The sequence below is a fragment of the Mycteria americana genome, chromosome 7 (assembly GCF_035582795.1).
Source record: "Mycteria americana isolate JAX WOST 10 ecotype Jacksonville Zoo and Gardens chromosome 7, USCA_MyAme_1.0, whole genome shotgun sequence".
Taxonomy (NCBI): Eukaryota; Metazoa; Chordata; class Aves; order Ciconiiformes; family Ciconiidae; genus Mycteria; species Mycteria americana.
In genome coordinates this window covers 28,297,804-28,317,938 of record NC_134371.1, presented here as the reverse complement: position 1 = coordinate 28,317,938, position 20,135 = coordinate 28,297,804, and the positions used below count along the sequence as shown (strand labels likewise).

General features: G+C 40.7%; 1 protein-coding gene across 6 annotated transcripts in view; it reads left to right on the top strand.

Annotated features, from left to right (window-relative positions):
• Positions 1 to 20,135, top strand: part of PPP2R3A (protein phosphatase 2 regulatory subunit B''alpha) — a 62,220-nt gene that overhangs the window by 26,335 nt on the left and 15,750 nt on the right. For all 6 annotated transcript variants that reach the window (XR_012776473.1, XM_075507572.1, XM_075507569.1 and 3 more), the window contains 6 exons: positions 4,891 to 5,151; positions 7,418 to 7,521; positions 10,097 to 10,199; positions 12,080 to 12,154; positions 17,533 to 17,619; positions 19,977 to 20,133. Coding sequence is in view for 5 of the 6 variants with exons in the window: in XM_075507572.1 (XP_075363687.1) it covers positions 4,891 to 5,151; positions 7,418 to 7,521; positions 10,097 to 10,199; positions 12,080 to 12,154; positions 17,533 to 17,619; positions 19,977 to 20,133 (787 nt within the window). In the remaining variant the exon portion in view is untranslated. The remainder of the gene's footprint in view (positions 1 to 4,890; positions 5,152 to 7,417; positions 7,522 to 10,096; positions 10,200 to 12,079; positions 12,155 to 17,532; positions 17,620 to 19,976; positions 20,134 to 20,135) is intronic.

Below are 20,135 nucleotides of genomic sequence, written 5' to 3'. Positions count from 1 at the left end.
TTTCAAAACTGGATAAGGCCATGAGGAACTTGATCTAGCCTTAGAGTTAGCCTTGTGTCCCTTCCCACCTAAATCCTTTTGTGATTCTGTGTTGCTTAGATAGAGTTTGTTTTCATATTTGTTTTGCTGCAGTTGGACTTTTTCTGCTGGTGAGTTTACGATTTATGGTAGAAAATATTCTCTCCAGAAATGCATTTTCTCATAGCCTCTCCTCTTTGTGCTGTTGGGAGCCATGTGCAGATGAACCTTTGCTGTTCTTACTCCCCTTCGAGATGGGTAAAAAAGAGGCAGCAGAAGGATACAGTGATGGGAAGGGGCTTCAGGGAAGGAAAGGAAGAGAAAGTCTTGGGTGAAAGATACAAATCAGCTCTGGAGGACCGATGATTTTTGAGGATGGCTTGTGTCCAGTTACCATCAGACTTCAGTAAGACAGGAACTGTAAAAAAATGGAAGGAGACATTAAGTCAGCACTGTGGACTGTGAGAAACCAAGTTGAGTCACTGTACCCTAGAAAAGAGGATTACAGAATCCCATTCGGAAAAAAACAAGAAATGTAAATTTATTATCTAGGCTCCTGTTGGAGATTGGGGCCAGGAGGAAGGAGTAGAAAGTATTTGAGCACTTGATGTGATACTGCTTCCTTCCGTGGAGTTTTCTGCTGGGACTGGCAAGTCCCTGAGAGGCATGGATGGCAGAGGTTTAGTCTCTGTGCTTTGTTTGTGTAGCTACAATGAGGCTGTACTTCTGTCTGGTTTATTTATAATGCAGATGTCACTATTTCAGTCTGTCCAGAAATAAATTGTATGACTGGCAAAAGGTGATATAGTGGATAGACAGATTTCAGTTAAGGTAAATTATACTATGCCATAGAGCAGTATTTAAAAATGGACTTTAATCTCACCTTCCTCTTTAGCAAAAAATAAAAAGTTAGTCTTATTAGCTATTGGTAACAAAGCTAAAAGATTTATTATCGTATTTGTAGTTTCCTTTCTTAGTTGTCCTTTCTGAAAATGCATGTCCCTGTTGGAGAAACGTGTTCCACTAAGCAAACAGCATTTAAGGTTAACTTTTTGCAGTAAGAAACTGGGTTTTTTTTCCAAGGAATTCCCACAGAATTTCCCCTCATATCACACTATTTTTTCACAAATAGTTGTAATTAACTCCCTGCTGTCTCCCTCGTGGTTGATGTGGTTATACCCATCCCAAAGTATTAACTTACAAGATTGTTCTAGGGAACAGGATCCTCAAGAGCTAGTTGCTGCTTGGTTTTTTTCTCTTTGTGTTGTTGTCGATAGCTCATTTCTTACATGAGAAGGAAGAAGACAAAGTTCAAAAATTTTATTTCTATTCCTGAAGTAGAATCTTCTGAAAAGAAGCCATGCATGAGCAATGCTTCCACCTTGTTTGCCTTGGACTGAGCAGGACTTAGTGATTCAGTGTTACTGGGAAGGTCAGCTGCAAACCTATTTCTGAACTGGCTCCCTACTTTGAAGCTTAGCAGCATTCCCTGTATTTCTCCTATAAATGTCTAACCTTCTGGCTTGTGTTGTGGTTGTAGATCAGGAAATTAATGTAGATTCTGGGGTCCTGACTTGTGCCTTATGTGAGCTGGTACCAAGCGTTGCTGACTTTGGCAGTACCTGGAGGAAAATGAGTTGCTCTGCTTTTCAGAAGGTGGAGGCCAGGGCAAACTGGATGAGTTGTGTTACAGGATGATCAACTCGAGTCTTGTGCCATATTGGGATGTATGTGGTATGCAGAAGAGAAAGAAAATGGCACAGTGCTGTTGTGGTGGTCTACTTTAGGGATGCCTCTTTGCCTTCCAAGAAAAAAAAAAAATCCAATTTTATCATTCTCTTGCACTGTAAGGGAAGGGGATATATTGTTAAAGCGAAGAGTCAATGTCCTTTGAGAGAACAATATGTTGGTTTCCTTCCTTTTGGTTTGTGGGCCTTTTTGTTAAATTTGAGTCACTTCTTCTAGTTCCTCACAGTCCTGACAGCTGGGAGTGCATGCATGCATTGAAGAGATTAATGAGCAATAAACCTGTTTCTGAGAAGTGGGTCTTCAAACAAACTGATGTTAAGTCCTATTATAGAAGTCAAGTGGCTGGAGCTGGCACCTCATTTTGTGTTGCAGCTTTGCATTGTTTGTATGAATATGGTGCTGTAAGAGACCAGCAGGGATTTCCCCTCTGCTGGAATCCAGAAGGTGAAAACTACTGGGTAGAGTTGGGTTGTGGCTGGAAAAGTCACTAGCTAGGCAGGGCAGATTGCGTGGGAGGCAGATTGTAGAAGCAGAAGCGGTGATGTGCACAAGGAGTCCTCCAAGCCAAATTACTAGCTTGACTTATGCACAAAGGCCCAATTCACTAACCCACTACTTCCCAATCAGTTGGAGGCTTCTTGAGAAGGCCTGTCTCGGGGAGCTCTATTCACCCCTCTTGCTTAGCCTCCCTTACTGAAGCAGGCAGCCATGGAAGCAGAGTGGATCTTCATCTACCTCTAACATGAAGCAGTGGCCATGCTGGGGCCATGTGCTCCCTTCCCAGACACATTCAGCCTGTCTGGGTTTTGCTTTTGTTATTCTACTCAGTAAAGAGAAAAAGGAAGTCAGGAGAAGGGTTGTCTTCTATTAACCCAGTGAGCTGCGGCTCCTAAAGTGAGTGACCAACTTCCCTCAAAGCTTAACCCCTGTCACCATTTCAGGTCCCCTACCTGCATTGTTATACTGTGGGACAGAGTAACCAGGGCTGATGGTTACTCTATCCCACAGCCCTCTTCAACCCCAGTAACATTTTGAGCTTCAGACCCTTTGACCCTCTTTCCTGGCCCACTTTGAGCTCCAGCATCATTCAGGATCAGACACAAGGATGTGCAGTCTGTGGGAGAGTAGGAAAAGTCAAGGGAGGAAGAACAAACAGATGGTGGTAATCAGGCTTGGTTTCCAAAGGTTGAGAGCTATATTGAAGACCATACTGACTCTGAATACTAGTATTGATACACTCAGAAAACCTGAAGGCTGAAAGTGATCTTCAGCTGTTCTGTGTTGCAAGATGTGGGAGACAAGGACTTAAATGAACCCAAGCTCCAGGTTAATGTGTTCTGTACAGAGCAGTTACTGCACAAAAGTATGCTTGGGCTGGCATGTATGTGCAAGCACGTGTGTTCCTGCTTCTGAAATGAGACAGTATTTGGAAGAAGGAAGAGGTCCTCCCCATTTAAAGAGCAAGCAGTGAAGTGGAGGAGTGAAGAGGAGGAAAATTCTTCCATCTCTCATTTTACAGGTCTCTGAAGAATGGGTTATAAAGTATTCTAAAATGCAGAAAAAACAGGGCTTGAGGAAGCTTTTGCAATTCTCACTTCTTCACCTTCCTGAGAGTAAACCAATGGCAAGTTGGGGTATTCAGTATGTGTTAAGAAAAAAGCTCTAAGGCATAGAGTTTAGTCAGTTCATCATATACATTCTTTTGTACTTAGTGAACTCAGACTTGTCTACTTTATTCTAAACCTGTTTTGTTTTGAAATAGTTAGAATAAATAAACTGAAAGTTGCAGCTGTATTTACTTGACTATTGCCTTATTAGCCTCTTATCACATATGTTGTTATATTAATAATAACTCTTGCATTTGAACCATTGTGCAATAGGCAGGCTTATCACCTTTTCCCAAGAAACTGTGTATTCATGGGGGAGTAGGGAATTTGTCATCCCTCAGCATTCCAACATCTGAATTCTGCTGGTTATACTGTAACTACTTTTCAAAGTTTAAAAAATATTCCCTCCCATGTCTGAAAAATTACATATTTTAGGATCTCATTATGTACTTAAATACAAATGCCTTTTATGAAAAGTATTGATGTATAGCTAGAACTAGAAGATTGCAGAGATCCATTAGGAAGGTGATCTAGTGGAGATCACCATATCAGCCATATGTTTATTACGGACAGGAGAGGAGTGATAGGATGGTAGAGCTAATGAAAAAAGAAGTTGCAGGCATGGGAGAAAAGACCACCTTCAAACATGCATGCCGGGAGGCCTAGTTTCAGTTCCCAGTTTTGTCCTCATTTTTCAGCAAATGAGGTAGGTGCTGATTCAGTGAAATCTTTCGGTGCTTTGCCTACAAAAGGACTCTTCCAGCTGGAGTTGTAAACAGACCTTTTGCATTTTGCATTAACCCTGTGTGCTATATCATGTGGGTACCCAATGACAAACTGTGCTGGCTGCTCGTAATTCCTAATGTAAAAATTGTTTTGCCGGTATGTAGTACCTCAAATAAAATCAGGTTTTGGACTGCTCAAGTTCAGCATAGAAGAAAAGGCTTTCTGAAATTTAGAAGACAGTCTTGCAAATATTTTCTTAATTTATCTGTGAAGCGATACTTTGGCAAAACTAATTATGTTCCCAAGGGATGGAAAATGTTGATGTTAGGAATGTAGGTTTGCTCATACATGAAGCAAGACATTTGTGTGGGTGGGTGTTCTAGTTCTGAGGGAAAATACTAAAGGCCAGATTTTGATGCTTTGCTGTTTATGGGGCAGAAAGACAACACAGGGACCAGCATGAGAAGAAATAGCATTGTCCTTGTTCTATGGTATTGCTGAATTGCAGTGTGTTCTCTTGTGGTTCAATAGTTTATCATAATCCACAGCTACATACATAAAATGCACAGAAACTACATAAAAGCAGGATGTGATGTATCCTAAATTTGCAATGTCTGATATTGCAGATTTTTTTAAATTGGCTACTTAAAACATGCATTTTTATCCCTGTGCTATAATTTAATTGTTGGTGTGTTTAAATTTTTTCTTAATCACTGGGAGCACAAACTATTTTCTCCTGCTTGTTATTCTATGCTGTTTAAAAAGTATTTGTTATTCATTATATTTTCAGGTTCAAAGTAAACAAGAGAAGAAACCTGGAACTTCATCCCTAGTCCCTTTGAACTCTGCAGTTAGCCCTTGCACTGTTCTGCCTGTGAATAAAGCCACCAGCAGTACCCCTTTGTCGATAAACATTCCACGTTTCTACTTCCCTAAAGGACTTCCAAATGTCTGCACTAATCATGAAGAAATCATTGCCAGGATTGAAGAAGTTTTTACAGAGTTTGAAGACGAGAAAGCAAACATCTGTGAAATGGGGAAAATTGCTAAGGTAACTATTCTCTAGGTTTTTTGGGTTTTTTGAGAGAAAGACTGAATCTCACAGCTGTTCTCATTTTTAGTGAAAAAAGAACCAATATCCTTTTGCTCTGAATGTTTTTGTTTAGATTAAGAAAATAGTAAACAAAAATGAGCTCAGTTTGCTGTTTGTCACATCTGATGTGTATGCTCTTTCTTGCTTTGATTTGCAAAATAGTTCTTTCAGATTTCTACCAGACACAAATTGCATTTTTGTGTTTTCTTTTCCTCTATAGTTATGCTCAGAAGAGAGCAGAAACTTAGTCTGCCTCTGTGGCTTCAGGTAGTGCCAGCTACCTTCTTTGTGGTTAGCTGTCCCACTAATCTGGACATGATCTATGTATACTGTTGCAGTGTTGCTTGAGAAAGCCATTTCCAACCTACGCCTCCTTGGACACAGAAGAGGGAAATGCTTAGTCAACCCTCAGCCACTGAGATGCATACATTCAATATCCATAATGCAGGTGTCAGGATACTTGGAGTTGTTACAGTCTGCTAATGAGTTCCTGGCTTCAGGGAACAAAACAAAGCACTTGTGTGGGAGCACAATGCAGATGGGTGGTTCTATTTTCCTCTCCTTCACCCGTGGTTTTTAGTAATGCTGATCTAAAACTAGCAGTTGTCAGATGCATCTCATATGTTCAGTTTGCCCTGAATGCATCTTTGGCACTGTAGACTGAGCAATGATGCTGTGTCCAAGAGGAGCACTTGTTTTCCAAGAAGGAAGATTTTTCTCAAAGGAGAGACTAGTTTGTTTTTTTGTTTGTTTGTTTTTAGAGGAATTGAGTGGCATTATTTGTAAACCATCTCTGAAAACATAAACAGAAAAAATTTATTTCACCAAAAACAGGTTTGAAACTGATTTTATGACAAGACAGGCAACTGTGCATGGCCTGTCATGTTCAAACTGGGAAAAGCAGGAGGGTGGTATACAAGAGACCTCTGCCTTTCTCTCCGGTCTCTGCATCTGTCTCTACATGGATGTGCTACATGCCATTTAGCTTTTGTAAGGCTTGCTTCTGTTCCATGGGATTATTATAATGGTACCAGTTTTAGGGCTCTGAAATAAATGCAAGAGAACCAGCTACACAAAGAAAACAGCAGAAAGTAAATGTCATTCTTTCCTCAGAGTAGCTAAACACCTGTAGAAGTACAGTCACCTGACACAGGGATGGCTAAATCCGAAAGCAGTTCTTATGCTGATTGGAGTTTCCAAAGAAACGTGCAGGCCGAGACAAGAAGTTGAGAATGGACTTGCAGGATAGTCTAGGTGAAAGAGGCTTTGTGGGGGAAGCAGAAGTGATGCCTCAACTACTTCTTCAAAAGATGCCTCCTTCCATTTGGTGTGATATCCTTCTTACCTGTGCCTGGCCTGAATCAGCTGCACTCCCTCCAAGGCCTGTGTTTTGCATACCTTGGCTGGGGTCATGAAAGGTGGCTGGGAATATCTTTGTGGTAAAGAGGAGGTTTCTTGAAGGTGTCAGTAGCTGAATGTTTGAAGCCATTTTCAAGCCTGCTTTTCTGAGGCATTAGAGAGCACAAAATGCTTGAGCTTTCATTGATTACCATTCTGAAAGGTAGCAGCTCCTGCAGAGGCTAATTAAAAAGCTGTGTTCAGGGAGTCCTTTTGCTGGAATCAGCCTCTTTCCATTTGTGCTTTCATTTTTTGTTATCCTTCTGTGATCTAGCAGTGTTGGGGGGAAGATAGGCTGTCCTGGATGGAAGGTACTGGACTGAAAACTACAAGATGAGAATCATTTCACCTTCAGGCATTTAATCGTTAATTGTCTATAATTAGCATTGAAGTTCCCTTGCTGTCAATGAGAAGAAGTCAGCCCATGCAGAGAATTGGGTCATCCTTTTCTAAGGTAGGTCAGTGAGGTAGCTGGTTTGAGTCGTCTTCTGGAAGGAGGTGCCTGTCTCTCTCCACTTCACTTTGCAGGGAATCTTGCTAAACAGCTCCGTCAAAGACAGAGCTTACGAGCTTGATAGTCTCTGATCCTTTTCCTAGCCTGACAGGACATATTTCTCAGCTATTTAAAAAGGCATATGGCAAAGTAGAAAGTTATTGGTGGATTCTGAACCTTGGCATACAGTAAATAGCTTGTTGACTGACCTGTGTGCCATTACTGCTTTATTTCCGTTATGTAAAAGTCTCGATGGTGAATTCTGTGTGTAAACAAGCAGGGTCTTCTTGTGACTGCTTTTGTATTCCTCTTTGTTCTGGTGTTTCATTACAGATATGTGGCTGCCCACTGTACTGGAAAGCACCTATGTTCAATGCATCAGGAGGGGAAAGGACAGGATGTGTATCTGTACACTCATTTGTATCTATGTGGAGAAAGTGAGTATAGTTCTTTTCTTTTTACCTTCCACCACCAGACTTTTCAAATCATTTTCCCTTATTTAGAAGAAAATAAATGGCTTGCAAATCTCCATCAGCTTAAGTTTTCTTCCCCAAAACTCCCCAAACACTCTTTTCCATGCTGCATCAGCAATTGTATAGATGATGAGATGTTTTGATCTGGTTGGTATATAAAATATATTAACACACTCCCTAGAAATATGTCAGCCTTTCATGAGATGTTAGTGGATTTTAGATATGTTTATCTGAGGCCTTATTGCTTCTACACTAGGGCACTAAGTGAGTGCCATTTGGGAATGGGGAGAGCAGGCGTGTGATAATGTTATAGGACAGGAAGAAGGAATGTAAAATAAAGAAGCATCATACAAGTGGATACTCTGGGAGCTTTAATAGCTATTACCTTCTTCAAGCACGCTCTATAATAAATCTGTGGGGTTTGACAGTCATTTCCATGTACCATTGTCAAAGCTTCTCTTTGAAATTGAGAACTCTGGATATATTGTGCTTGGAGTCAGAGGTGTGAAATGGAACAGACTTGCTCTCTTGCCTAATCTTTTTCCCTCCAGGGTGATTCAGGCTTTAGTCTACTTTGTGAAACACCTGAACAACATCTCCATCTCACATCCAGACAGAGTTCTAATTTTTGACTTAATGGTTGCTCTTCATATTCTTAAAGTAGCCTTTAACCCTGAGTTCCCAAAGTATTTCCTGCAATAACATTGTCAAAACAGCTTCTAGTTACCCTGGCAAAATTGCAAAAATGTTAGGGGTGACTGTGATCAGTAAGTTTTTCTTGACACAGACAACATTTTTTTCCTTCCTTAGGTTCCTCCAATTACTTCTAATGAATCCTTGTACGATACCACATGTTTTCACTCCTCTGACTTTCACATCCTTCAGATATTTGCAGACTGTGGACATGCCCCTCTTCTGTATTCTCTTAACCATGCCATTTCCAAGCCAAGTTTTGTATGCTTTTCTCACTTTAATTTGCTGTTGTAGAAAGATTCCGCCTCCCCTCCCACCCCCCCTGACCGTTGCAAAATTTTTTCTGGAAACGTGATAGAAATGAATGTAGTGTTCCTGCTAAAGTAGACTACAGCTGTGTGAACAAAGCCATCATTTTAAAATGGTTATCTTTAATTGCTGAAGCCTATTTTCAAGCACCTTAGTAGCTGACCTGACTTTTCAGAATACTACATGCTCACTGATCTCATTTGAAGTCAATAGGAATTGCTGGGTATAGAATAATTCTGAAAATCAGATCTTTTAGTTTGTTGCTAAAACATGGCTTTGGGATTAATCTTTATGTGCCTGGTTTTTTTTTTTTTTTTTTTTAAAGCTAAGACATTAGCACCTCTTTTTCTATAGCTGATTTAGAATGTATCTGTTAATTGACAGCATGATATGAATGTGCAGCTAACAGGACTGCTTGTTAGCCACTAAATATTTTTTTCTTTTTCTTTTTTTTTTTTCCTGGAAGACTTATTTTAAAAAAAAACACAACTTTTTTTGTAAAGTCTGCTTTTGATAAAGAGTGATGAGGCCAGAATTAGTGGCAAGCCAGTTAGTGTGATCTCTGCAGGAAAACTACAGGCATTTCAGTACTATGTTTCAATATAAGTTCATACACTTTCAGGAGAGGAGGCGGGTGAATAATCACTCATAGTGAATAATAGTGCATTTGTATTTTCACAGTTGTTAAAGAATACAGGGTAATTTTCTGAGGAATTTATTGTTTTCCTTATACTATATGAACAACGTAGCATTTGATATATCCAAACGTTCTCTTCTGTTACAGGTATCCAGTAGTGATTTGGTAAATGTCATGGAGTTTCTGTTTTCATGAGTATTTCTGTTCGGAGTGAATTAAGTAATTGTGATACCTTTGACCAGCATAGTATTTTGTATTAGAAGAAGGCAGAGACAAGAATCGTTGTCATAGGTGCAAACTGTCAACCTAAGGAATGAGTTGACATGCTTCTCTAAATACTCAGTCCTACTAACTCTTTCATTAGGCTGTTCTCCGTGACACTACAGTGCACAGCAGCCAGCTGTGCCATAATTAAAAAGGGATGCTCTTTTTTTCCCTTCTGGGGAGTGATTTTTCTGGTTGAAAATTTAGTCACTGTAGTTTGGCAATATCCTCATATATTGAAGTACAGTAAAGAATTAAATTGGAGATCATGTCTGTTATGGCATCCCATTAGGTTGATCCTATTGACTTCAAAGGAGATCAGTGAGCCTGCAGCATTTTGAAAAGTCAGGTTACTTATGAAGATGGTGTGGAATCAAAGTAAGAACAGTCTTCAGTAAGAAAAACCTTGTTTATCACAGCAATGTTAACATGAAGAAAGCTCCACTGGGTGGTAGTATAGTGGTGTTGCTGAAAGATATTGAAGAAAATGGGTGCTGGTAGTCTGAGGTCAATTTTGCACAATTCACGGTGTAGATGTATTGCGTAACGTGATAAGGCACTTCATAATCCACCTGTAGTTCATTATTTTCCTGTGAGGTACAAAGTGGTTGGAGTAACTCTTCATCTCTCTCGTAGAATTCTATGTAACTGCCATGATGATGCATCCAGATTCACATACCTTTTAGCGAAGCCTACCTGTGACTACCTAGAACAGGAGGACTTCATCCCACTGCTTCAGGTACCTGCAACAGCTCAGCAGTGAATGGACGGGGAGAGAGTGCTATGTTTATTTTGTATCTTCTTTATTTTCATGTCTTTAAATGTTTACCAAGGACATGCAGACCTTTGGTTTGAACAGCATGTGGGTGGGGTTTATTTTGGAGTGAAATAGAAATAAGCATTTTAAGTGGACTATTTTGCATAAGTGCCAGCCAGCTACATATCTTGCTAAAGTCGCTGAGGATTGTCAAAGCTTTATTTAGTCTCTTGTCAGGGTTCGTATTTATCAGTGCCTGGTAACCAGGCTGAAATTTGCCCCATCTCTCTAAGTGGTTATTGGGAAAAATGCATGGCACTATTGATACTCAAGCACAACATAAAAGCTTATTAGAAAAGTTGCAAAAGTTGCTTGACAAGACAATTATAATTGAATTTGTCTAGCAAGACTACCAGATACAATATCATATGGAAATCTTTGCAAAAAATTTTGCAGTTCTAATTGTTCTGTACATGCCTCTTAACCTGCTAGTGCACAAGTCTCACTGCTGGTTTATTTTTTCCCTAATATTCAGGCTAAATCTGTGCATCCTGATTTAATTTCTTTCTTTTCCTTTTATTCACATGTGGTATTTTTAACAAAGCAAAGTATCATTGTTTAATTATTTGTGGCCTTTTAGGCAGGCTCTGGATAGGTTTAGGGTTTCTTTATAGTTTCTCTATAAATCAGGTCCATCTGCTCCTCTGATCATCTGTTGATGCTTTTTCTGAGCTTTTCCACATATCCCTAGATTGCTCACACTGTGTTGTCCTCTATGCAAAACCTCTGTGGAGATGCTGCTTTGGGGAAAGATTTTGTGTCTGCACTGGATGTTTGTGTGTCTCAAACAAAACTGGGACTGTGATGGGTAAACTTTCTCATGTTCCTTTTCATCTTTTCTCCACTGGGCACACTGCCTTTCCTGATTGATTGCAGCTGTGCTTTTTAGTTACTGGTGCAATCAAAGGCATGTACAATCTTGTTTGTCAGTCAACCAGAGACTAGCAATATTACACCATGTTACACTATCATATTAGACATCAAGTTAGACTGGCCAAAATTTGGTCATATCACACCTCTAAGGGCACTGTCTGTTCTATCCCCTTGCCATGTCATGGTATAGACAAAGCAAAACTTTGAACACTTTTTTAAAGGGTAGAGGAGTCAGACATGTAGAAATTAAGCAGACATTGATTCATACAGAATCTGAACTGATCCTGATTCATTCAGGATCTGAGCAGTTTCTCCACGTTTTTGGTCATGCATTTCTTGGCAGATTTGGCATCATGAGCCAGTGTTTGTCTGTCTTACAAAAAGCTGATCTTGAGAGAGAGGCATCTCCACAGGTAGTTCAAATAAATTTTGGAAAAGCACTGATCATATCTGTATGCATTCTGAGGCTCACAAGAGCTTTCATTGTTGTGGAGGACATAAAAGGCAACTTTCTCAACCTTTCAAGGAATGTTTATTTCTGACACCTAGCTCTAATAAATGTTAATATCTTCAATGAATGGAGGAAAGAAAAGATCTTGGAGAGGAGATAGTTGCATGGTCAACTAACTAATTTTTTGTCTCATTCAATGAAAATAAGTTTTCATCTACTCACTAACTCTCTTCCTTTGTTTTTCTGTCCTTAAGTAAATCAAAATGGCCCAACAGGTGCGTATTGCCCAGAAAATGTATTCTACTTATACTGTTAGAAGGTTCACTTTATAGATAAAAAGATGTCATTTCAGTTTTATTGTTAATGCTGCAAATACAGTTTCAAAAGTAAGCAAAAGTATTGGTTTGTAAACCCAGTAACTTCTAAACATTAAAAGGAGAAGAAAATCTATTTCATTTTATTTGGTCTTATCTTGCAGGATGTGGTGGAAACGCATCCTGGCCTGACGTTCCTGAAGGATGCTCCGGAGTTCCATTCCCGGTATATTACAACGGTAGGCTGGCTACTTTGATCTCCTGTGATACTGCTGTACCAACCCTCCCTTTGTTATTTGTCCCTGTTCCCATCAGCAAATCCTTCAGTTATTTAAAAAAAAATAGGTGTTTTTAATATTACTGGCAATGAGTTATTTTAAGAACTACTTCCAAAGGAAAAATGAATCTGCCTGTGTGTACAAGAGGTTATTCAAAAGGTTAATAATGATTTTTTCTGGTCTTAAGCAAATGTATAAAAACAACTTTTTTGGCCTTTAAACCTGATGAAGGAAATGAGAGGTCCTTCTTTGGTCTTCAAGAGCTGCTAAGTTACCTCTAATTCTGCTAGGCTGCTGAGACATGGAAGGCTGTATGTTTGAAGATTTCTGTTACTTAGGCCTGGATAATCTGTGATTGTTCCATGGTACAAAGCATCCATCACACACAGGGGTCTACCGTCCAACTCTCCTGCCTCTCACTCTTGCCGGAAAGCCTATCTAGTCTTTCTGAGTCTCTGAGCTTGTGTGACTACTGTTTGTTGATGGGTTTTATTCTGTAGCTTTGTTCCAGTTTTTTGAAGTCAGCAGTTATACTGGTGCTTTACCCAAATAAGTTTGCACTTTTTTTTAAGCCTTTAGCTTGTCTCATGTTGGGTATGAATCTGGATAAAAGGTATAAATGTTAGGATGTTTTATCTCTGCAGCAGTAACAAATTCAAATAATGACAGACCTGATGGGAGCTGTATCCCAACAGGGCTCAAGGGCTTAAAGTTTCTCCTGTTTGCTTGCCAGGGTCTGCATGGGGGCCAGCTGCACTGCATACTGGCAGCTGGGAGATTACTGGCAGACACAGGCTTGTTCCTTTCCTGTAGAGAACAGATGGCAGAAAGACACTGTTGCTCTGGGCAAACCCTGAACTGCCACACTAATGTTTTATGAAAATGTATAACAATAATCAATTTTAAATGTTGAGATGCACTTGAACATGACAGTGAACATCGGTGTATTATCAACATGTTTGGTCCCCATGGAGCAAGACAAGATACATTAAGCATAGTAACCGGCCAGAATAGGTATAACAATGGCCAGGGAATTATGGAGGCACATGAATGGGTGAGTGTGGAAGGTGCCTGTGGCACATGTACCCTGGTATTTGGTGTTTAAAGTACATGAAGGGGTGAGAGCTGAAAAATTTAAGGTCACACTAGCATCAGTTTCTGACTGCAATATCAACCAGTTGTTCTTTGCTGGCGAGCGGGTCAAGATACAATGCATGATTGTCCTAATGCTGGTGGTTGGGTGGTGACAAAGGCAGTTCGTGCATCTGCCTTTCCAGGTTCCTCTTCTCAAGTCATATGCTGTTCCTGTATTTTTCAGAGTCTTGCCTTTATTCCCTCCTCTAGAAGCAAGGGGTTTTTTTGTAGAGTAATCCCCCAAATGATCACCCTTGGTGTCCCAAAGCAGCAATTCCTGCACTTCCTGAACGTCATTGGGGTGCAATGCATGTTCTGGTCTGAGAGACCAGCTGTGTGAAGCTGAGATTCTACTTCAAGATAACTACTTGAACTAACTTCAAGGAAGTGCAGGCTGCTACTAAAAAGGGCAACACCTTTTCCTTCCTCTCTCCTTTTCCACAGCTTCCCTTGTGCCTGGGCAAGGTTCTGTGTGACCACCATAAAGCAGTCACAGAACCAGACCCTTCATGAGTACATGAAGCTCCTCAGTACTTCTTGATTCTGCTTGTGCCTCCACTGTGCTTTTCTACTTCTGTCTGAGCCTTCAGGCACCGTTACTCCCAATACTCTGACAGAGGTGGCTTCCTAGGCTTGCTCCCAGGCAGCCAGGAAACAGTGGTGCTTGTGGTTGAGGTGAATGGTGTGTAGCGGTGAATCTTACAAAGCTGTGATGTCCTTCACAGACTCCTCACACTGGCAGGACAAGATTCCTTCTGAGCTCAGCGTGTTTGGCCTTGGCCAGATCACTGAGTTGGAGCAGAGTCAAGACCTCAGGAGACAGACAGTCTGTTGGGTCAGGTTGTTCCCATCTGGAGTACTTGGCCCACTGCAGCAGTGGCTCTCCTCTCTGATACCAGGAGTTCCTATTTCTCACATCTCCTTTCACAGACAGTTTGGCACTTCTCTGTCTTTAATGTTACAAAATTCAGTATTTCCACCAGGAGGTAATGAAGGAAACAGCTTTGTCCTTGGATTTTGAGACTACTTGGATCCTTTTGATCCATTCAAGGTAGAGTGCCTTATACCTACTTACAGTGACAGAATGCTGTATTTGCTGCAAGTGCAAGAATTACATTTTATTTTTGTGTTACAGATGAGGGCCGTAGGGAGACATTGGCTTTTGTGTTCATTGCTGGATACAGCATCACTTGGTTGCAATCACCTGGAGAGTAAGCTAACAGTCTAGTATGGGTAAGATATGTATGCACATCTCAATTTTTTGTTTTTGCCTACCTCTGCACCTCTTAGAGGTGCCTTTTGGATACAATAGGCTGTAACTTAGTCTGCATCAGTATCTGTGAGCTGTTGTATTGCCAGTATACTAAACTACTTGTGTTTCTTTCAACAGAGACCGACTCCTGAAGCTGGTGAAGATGATGCAGAATATCACATAGCATTTATTGTAAAAGCTTTAAAATGTGATTTCTCCCAGAATGTTCAAACAAGGCTCAGAGTTAGCACTGCATGCTGTTGTTGAAAATCTGAGTCAACTGAAAACAACTTGGCCAGACATAGTGCTTGTTGAAAAATGCTTCAGCTTATGCAGTATTACCAATGCAAATGTGTAAGGGGAGGATGGCCTACAGGGTTTAATAAAGCTTTGTGGGTTTTTCCAGAAATGGTGTTGCTTTTGTTCTTCTATGGGAAGATTGGGGAAAGGTCTAGAACTGACCCATCAATGGTTTGGGTCCTGGAGGTAGATTACATGAGGATAATAGGCAAATAGAAAGGGGCTCCCCCTTCCAAAGGCTTATGTACTGAATTCAGAATAAATAATCTTCCATGCTGGGAAAAACAAAGTCAGTTATGGCTTTCAGTAAGGCATAAGTGACAAGTGTGGCTTGAATGCTGCAGATCATCTCAGGCTGTGTAATTATGTTCTAGGATGTTTCCCAAATGCTTTTTTTGACAGCTTGGTTTTCACAACCTGGAAAAGAAAGAAGTATTGACATTTTATACTGATATATACACTATGTACTATCCATTGAAACTGGACCATTATTTGACATTATATCTGTCCTGCACTGAGTGACTGGACATAGTAAAAGAGATGGGGAGATCCCATTTTACTTCTGAATGCCTTATTTTTACAGCTAGGTGAGGAGAGAGCAGATGGAACATCTTTATCAATATGGTCTGATAGAGGAACAGTTTCTTACATATCACAAACAGGGGGATATTTTGTTGTCTTTTATTACCCTGCAGGCAGAGGAAAAGAAAAAGATTGCTGGTTAGGGGTCCTTTTTCTGATTCTTGGGATTGTTATTTTTGAGTCCCTGGAATGGTGTGAAAACCCTGTATCTTTAAGAATTGCTACAGAGTTGTCAGGTGTGATAATGGTTATGTATGAGGTGAGACCCACTTCAGTCTCTGAGCTGTTGTGCAATCTGGAAGCAAAGGCCAAACAAAGTGCAAAAATAGAGTCCAGAATGGCAGCGGCTGCCAAAGGCATTAAAGAAGAAACAAACATACAGCTTTTTCATTGTGCTTAAGATCAGAAAAGATCATTGTGATTACCTAGTCTGACCTCTTGCATTATACAGGCCATAGAATATTGCTCAGTAATTGCTATAGTTGGATAGATTTGTTTGTTTGTTTGTTTTTAATTGAATTGACACCCAGCTTTAGAAGGGCATCCATCTTTGAAGTCTGGAGTGATAAAGAGCCTGCAATGTTTCTTTGGGAGTTGTCCCAGTGGTTAATCAATGGAATTGTAAAAGAAATGCATTCTTATCTGTCTCAATTAGGCTGATTTCAGCTTCTAGTTATGTATTTCATGAGAGGCAAAAAGTCCTCCTGCTGTTCCACATCTCCCCATGTAGGCTTTTAAGGATAGCTACCAATAGGTGTCATGTTCAGATAAGTTCAATATATTAGTTCTCTCTCTTCAAGATACATTTTGACTCCTCAAATCATTCTTGTTGCTCTCAAAATTATTTGTGCTCATTGGCATTTACTGTCTCACTAATCTGTGTATCCCCAAGCAGACTGTTAGCAACAATCTCATACTTGGTTCCAGGTCTGTTCTGGACTAAGAACCAACGCTTGTGACTGAGTCAAAGTATGGCCCTTAAATGGTGATTGGCTGCTCGAAGCTAAGAAACAAACCTCTCCCATTTAGTTTGTTAACCAGATTAATCCCTGTAATGTCCATATTGTGTAAAGTTAATTTTCATGTTGGAATAGCATGCGCTATTAAGGTTTACCAAAATTCTAGGATAATATGTCAACATGATGTCAGAGACATTAAAGGTTTGTTTGTATTGGGTTTGGTCAACAAGGATTATATTCCACAGATTTCAGTGCTGACAGTCAAATTAATTATATTTCTAATTTCTCTTGTTGAAGATGTTTGTTTGTTGTTGTTTCCTCTGTTAAGTTTATTCTTGCATGTGCCTGATCAGACATTTGTGTTTTCCCCACTTCATGATGATATTTGACAAGCTAACAAGGAGCAGACTAGGAAGAGTTCAGCTTGCTTTTTTAGGTACTTGGGAGTGTACTCAGTCTCATACTGAGAACTGTTTCTTTTGGGTTCTCAGAAGTCTGTGCATATCTCCCCCCCCATGCTTTTTGCTCACTTTCACCAGAGGCGGATCAGTAAACGAGACAAATGAGGTTCACACCTGCCTAAGATAAATGCAGACAGATAATCTCTATTGCTTACTTTCAATGGAGCCACCAAGAGGATGAGGCATTGTTATAGCCACAATAGGTCAGACATCAATTGTGGCTTTCATTTACATGTCCTGTTTCCTCTTCAAAAGTCTGATTTTTTTTTTTTCTGGTGCAGAACACTATTTCAGTTGAGATCCATGCAAACTACAGTGCCTAAAACCTGAAAAACTCAGTTTCAAAATGATTTGTCAGCACTTTGAACATATTCCCTGACATAAATAATGCATCTGCATGCTCAAAGATGTGAATTAAGAGCAGTGAAAATATTTGCAGAGTGGAAATGGATAATACTATTTCAGAAACAAATGTTACTTTCAGCCTGCATAGTGAATTAAGGATAGTAATGTCTACAAAAAAGATCACAAAACAGTTTTCAAAAAGAATCCCTTTAGGATGAGTGAATAAACAAAATAAAGTTACTGCATCTAAATTCCCAAATGTGTATTTTAGGAGTTGATTTCAAGAACACTGTCCATGTGTTGCAGGTTATACAGAGAATATTCTACACAGTCAATCGATCCTGGTCTGGGAAGATCACTCTAACAGAGCTGAGGAAAAGCAACTTCTTGCAAGTATGTTGGTTTCTGCCTGAACAAGATATAGAATGCATCATACCTTTGTTCCTATATCTGTATACTATATAGTGAGGGAGGCCAAATGCTCAGTGCTAGGAAGAGTGCTGGAGCTAGTGGAGGATTTGTGTCTGAGTTGAGAGAGAAGACCAGGGACTGGAGTAGCCAAGAGTGCACTGATAGAAGGTCAAGGGGCGACTGTGCACCTGCTCTGAAGCTACATCAGGCAGATTGGCTCTTGGCTCCTGATCTAGCCAAAGAGGAAGGGAAGCAAGATGCAGCAGTGCACCTATGTTAAGTGGCTCACTGAGCAGCCAAGAATAGCTGCTGGATTGCCTACAATACGTGGTGGGTAGGACAGCCAATTTCCTGACTCCTAACTGGCAATCAGCCCACTGACAGTTGGTCGGGCATGTTGTGCTGTGCAATTGCAAGACCGTGCATCTCAGGAGCTGATTTCCACTTCTGCAGTAGACTTCTTCAGAAAGGTTAATGAATGAAGCTTAGTTCTTGTTACAATCCCTGTCATGTATCCTTATGTTGGGCAGAGGTTTCAGGTTTTGGATCTCTGTTCTCTGTATATTTTGCCCAAAAGAGCACTAGGTTAAAACTGTCTAAGGTTGCTCAACTCCAGTCCAACCTAAAAAGCCAGGAGGTCTTTAGGCTGAAAGGTTAAGGACTCAGCTAAAGCAGTGAGACTTTCCTACTGCATCCTGTTCTCTGTTCCAGATGTAGTGTGCTGTCTTCCTCAAAAGCCTCAAGCATGAATTCGTGCTCCTCCTCCTTTTGGACATCTTCTGCCCCACTGATCATATCAGCTAATGAAAAAAATCAGTGCTCCCTTGGATTGTCTCATCTCCAATCCCTAGGGATTGTCTCTCCCTAACCTCTGTTATAAAAAAATGCTCCCAACTTACCCTGCATCTTTATTCACTCATTTTCTCCCTTTATACACTCTTCCCCTTTTTGTCCTTGCATATCTACTCTGCTTTTCATCTCCTGCAGCCGGGAAGTTCAGCTCTGGGACCATAATTTTGCTTGGGCAGCTCTTTGCTGCATGTGTAAATGGCATATTTTGGCATGAGCTATGAGAGAAAAAAATTACTGAAAAACCTCCCCAAGTGATTATCATCTGTAAAGAAATGGAGAGACCCACGAAGAATCTGAAGAGGCTAGTGAGTGATTGATCAGAGGTTTTTAGACTGGAGCATCAGCAAGTCAGAATAGTCCGGGTCTGGAGTGCTATCCTGTTGTCCCTGCCTGAAACTATACTGAACTTGGTGGATAGCAAGATGTGAGAGTTTTGTTGAGACTTAGTGAGGATGTGGAAATGACTCAAAGTTGATGTTGAACTATCAGTGCCTAGCAGAGCATCTGTTTTTATGCTTAAGGATAGAAGAGCCACTAAGCCTGCCTGCTTAGAGACACAGCTTCCTAGGATAGCTCTTAGGCTGTGTTTCACTTCCTCCCTTCTGAGAGGCTGTGAGGGCAGGGGAGGACAGACCTGTAGCTCACTTGAGTCTGTTAAGCTTTTCATATTCCTGCAGCCATAATTTATTAGACTGAAAAGGCTGTCTGGTGTCCCATGGCCTCAGCACTAGCAGAAAGGCAAGCAGGGAGGTGGCACTGGTAAATATGCAATACCCTCCTGTTGGTGGGAAGGCGGAGTGGAGGGAAGGACAGAGGTAGGTGTGAAGTGGGAATGAAACAAGGACATCGTCACTAAATGTTTTCTAACAAGACATGTTAACAGATGTCATGGTTGGAAATCTGTCTAAACCTCCCAGTTAAACCAGACTTAATTCCTGTCAGCTACAGCCCAGGAAAATCAGTGTGATTGGTTTGATCTGCTTGGGATCCATCCCTCCTTCCCCAGTCCTGGCATGAGTCTGGAGCAAGACTTGATTTTGCCCTTTGGGAGCCAGGCATGGATATGTGATGTGTAAAGATATATCTCAGTTCCTGTGGAGAACTGTGGACTTGCTGTTGTAAATGGCTCTGAGAGTCTCTGGTGCAGGTCAGAAATGTTTCACAACTAATGGATCCCAGCTGAGACAGCAGTTGTGTTCTTGTTTCTCTGCCTCACCCTTCACTATAGCTGAAAATTAGCAGAAATTGTTCACAGGAGTGGCAGAAATACTGTGCATACATGTGCTAACCAGGATAGCCAAGCCAGATGCTCTATAAGTGCCTGTTAAGGAAAGCAGCAACAAAATCTCTTACAGGGGAGAAAGGCTGCATTTTAGATTAGCTCTCAGTGCTGTGTTCACCCAACTTCCACAGAGGTTGGAGGACTTCAGCTGCTTAACTGCCTCTTTGTCTAGGTTTAACTTCCCACTTTATTTGTACTCTTTCAGACTCTTGCTCTCTTGGAAGAAGAGGATGACATAAATCAGATCACAGATTATTTCTCCTACGAGCACTTCTATGTTATATACTGTAAATTCTGGGAGCTGGACACTGACCATGATCTTTACATCAGCCAGAAGGATCTGGCTAGGTACAGTGATCAAGGT